The following is a 1,943-nucleotide window of genomic DNA, read 5'->3' as shown; positions in this document are numbered from 1 at the left end:
AAGTGTGGCCTCATGTTTCTCCGATCGGAACGAGTTATTTTCTTAGGCGATCAATCAGTTTTAGTTTTAAGGTCTCCACTCGACTGTTTCATGGCGTAGACATGGATTTAAGATCACCGCTCGACCGATGATGGCAACAAGGGTTTAAGGTTAACGGTCGACCATTGGTGAAGTCATGAGTTTAAGGTTGCCGCTCGATCGATGATGGCGACAAGGGTTTAAGGTCGTCGTTCGACCGTTGGTGAAGATAAGGGTTTTAAGGTCGCTGCTCAACCGCTGATGAAAATAAGGGTTTAAGGTCACCACTCGACCGCTGATGACGACAAGGGTTTAAGGTCGTCATCGACTGTAGATAAAGACAATGGTTTAAGGTTGTCGCTCGACCATCGATGAAGAAAAGGGTTTAAGGTCACCGCTCAACCACTGATGAAGACAAGGGTTTAAGGTCGCCACTCGACCGCTGATGAAGACAAGGGTTTAAGGTCGCCGCTCGACCGCTGATGAAGACAAGGGTTTAAGGTCACTGCTCGACCGCTAGTGAAGACAAGGGTTTAAGCTCGCTGCTCGATCGTTGGTGAAGACAAGGGTTTAAGGTCGTCGCTCGACCGCTAATGAAGACAAGGGTTTAAGGTCGCCACTCGACTATTGATGAAGACAAGGGTTTAAGGTCGTCGCTCGACCGTTGGTGAAGACAAGGGTTTACAGTCGCCACTCGACTGCTGATGAAGACAAGGGTTTAAGGTCGTCGCTCGACCATTAGTGAAGGCAAGGGTTTAAGGTCGTCGTTCAACCCTTGGTGAAGACAAGGGTTTAAGGTCGCCGCTCGACTGTTGATGAAGACAAGGGTTTAAGGTCGCAGCTCGACCGTTGATGAAGACAAGAGTTTAAGATCGTCGCTCGACTGTTGGTGAAGACAAGTGTTTAAGATCGTCGCTCGATCGTTAATGAATACAAGGGTTTATAGTTGCCTCTCGACTTATGAGTTTGAAATGCTTGTGATTTTATTTATATTTGTCTTGCATTAGGAAGGCATGCACTCACATACAGGTAAATATAGTCATTCACACCTTTTACTCGACCCTATAGAGTTGGAGGTGGTTTGCACTCTACGGATGCTTGAGCCGTCTTTCGTCTCCATATCCAGATAATATACTCCCGAGCGGAGTTTCCGCATGACCTTATAGGCTCTCATCTATGGAGCTTCGAGTTTGGTGATGTCACCGATCGATTTTATCCTCTTCCACACTAGATCACCGACCTAGAAGGACCGCGGGATAACCCTCCGGTTATAGCTCTATTTCATTTGCTGTCGGTATGCCATAAGTTGAATTGCAGCCTTGTCCCGTGCTTCGTTGACCAAGTCTAGCTCCATCAATCTTCGCTCATCGTTCTCCTCGTCGTAGTGCTGCACCCGATTGGACTCCACTCCGACTTCCACCGGGACTAGTGCCTCACCGCCATACACTAGATGGAATGGAGGCACGCTGGTCGCCTCCTTCGGGGTCATGTGCACGGCCCATAGGATTCTAGGGAGTTTGTCGACCCAGCTGCCTCTTGCGTGGTCGAGCCGAGCTTGCATTCCTCTGAGAATCTCCCGATTGGTGACTTCTGCTTTGTCATTGCTTTGGGGGTAAGCCATCGAGGTGAAGACCTGTTGGATACCATAGCCTTCACACCATTCTTTGAACCTCCGACCGACGAATTGCCTCTCATTGTTTGAGACAACCCATCAAGGGATGCTGAACCGGCACAAGATGTTTTGTCAGATGAACTTGATGACCATCTGTTCACTTATCTTTGCCAATGGTTCGGCCTCCACCCACTTTGAGAAGTAATCCACAGCGATGAGCAGGAATCTCCGCTGACCGGTTGCCATGGGAAACAACCCCACGATGTCCATGCCTCATTGGTCGAACGGGCAAAATATTGTGGATGTTTTCATC

The 1,943-nt window shown here is 48.8% G+C and overlaps 1 protein-coding gene across 1 annotated transcript; it reads right to left on the bottom strand.

Annotated features, from left to right (window-relative positions):
* Window positions 1–1,294: 1,294 nt before the first annotated feature.
* LOC121978204 lies at window positions 1,295–1,639 on the bottom strand. The gene has a single exon (XM_042530581.1). The coding sequence runs from the start codon at window positions 1,637–1,639 to the stop codon at window positions 1,295–1,297; it is 345 nt and encodes a 114-aa protein (XP_042386515.1).
* Window positions 1,640–1,943: the final 304 nt, after the last annotated feature.

Source organism: Zingiber officinale, chromosome 4B, assembly GCF_018446385.1.
Source record: "Zingiber officinale cultivar Zhangliang chromosome 4B, Zo_v1.1, whole genome shotgun sequence".
In the NCBI taxonomy this organism is placed as follows: Eukaryota; Viridiplantae; Streptophyta; class Magnoliopsida; order Zingiberales; family Zingiberaceae; genus Zingiber; species Zingiber officinale.
The sequence above is the reverse complement of the archived record's forward strand: the minus strand, read 5'-3'. Positions and strand labels throughout refer to the sequence as shown.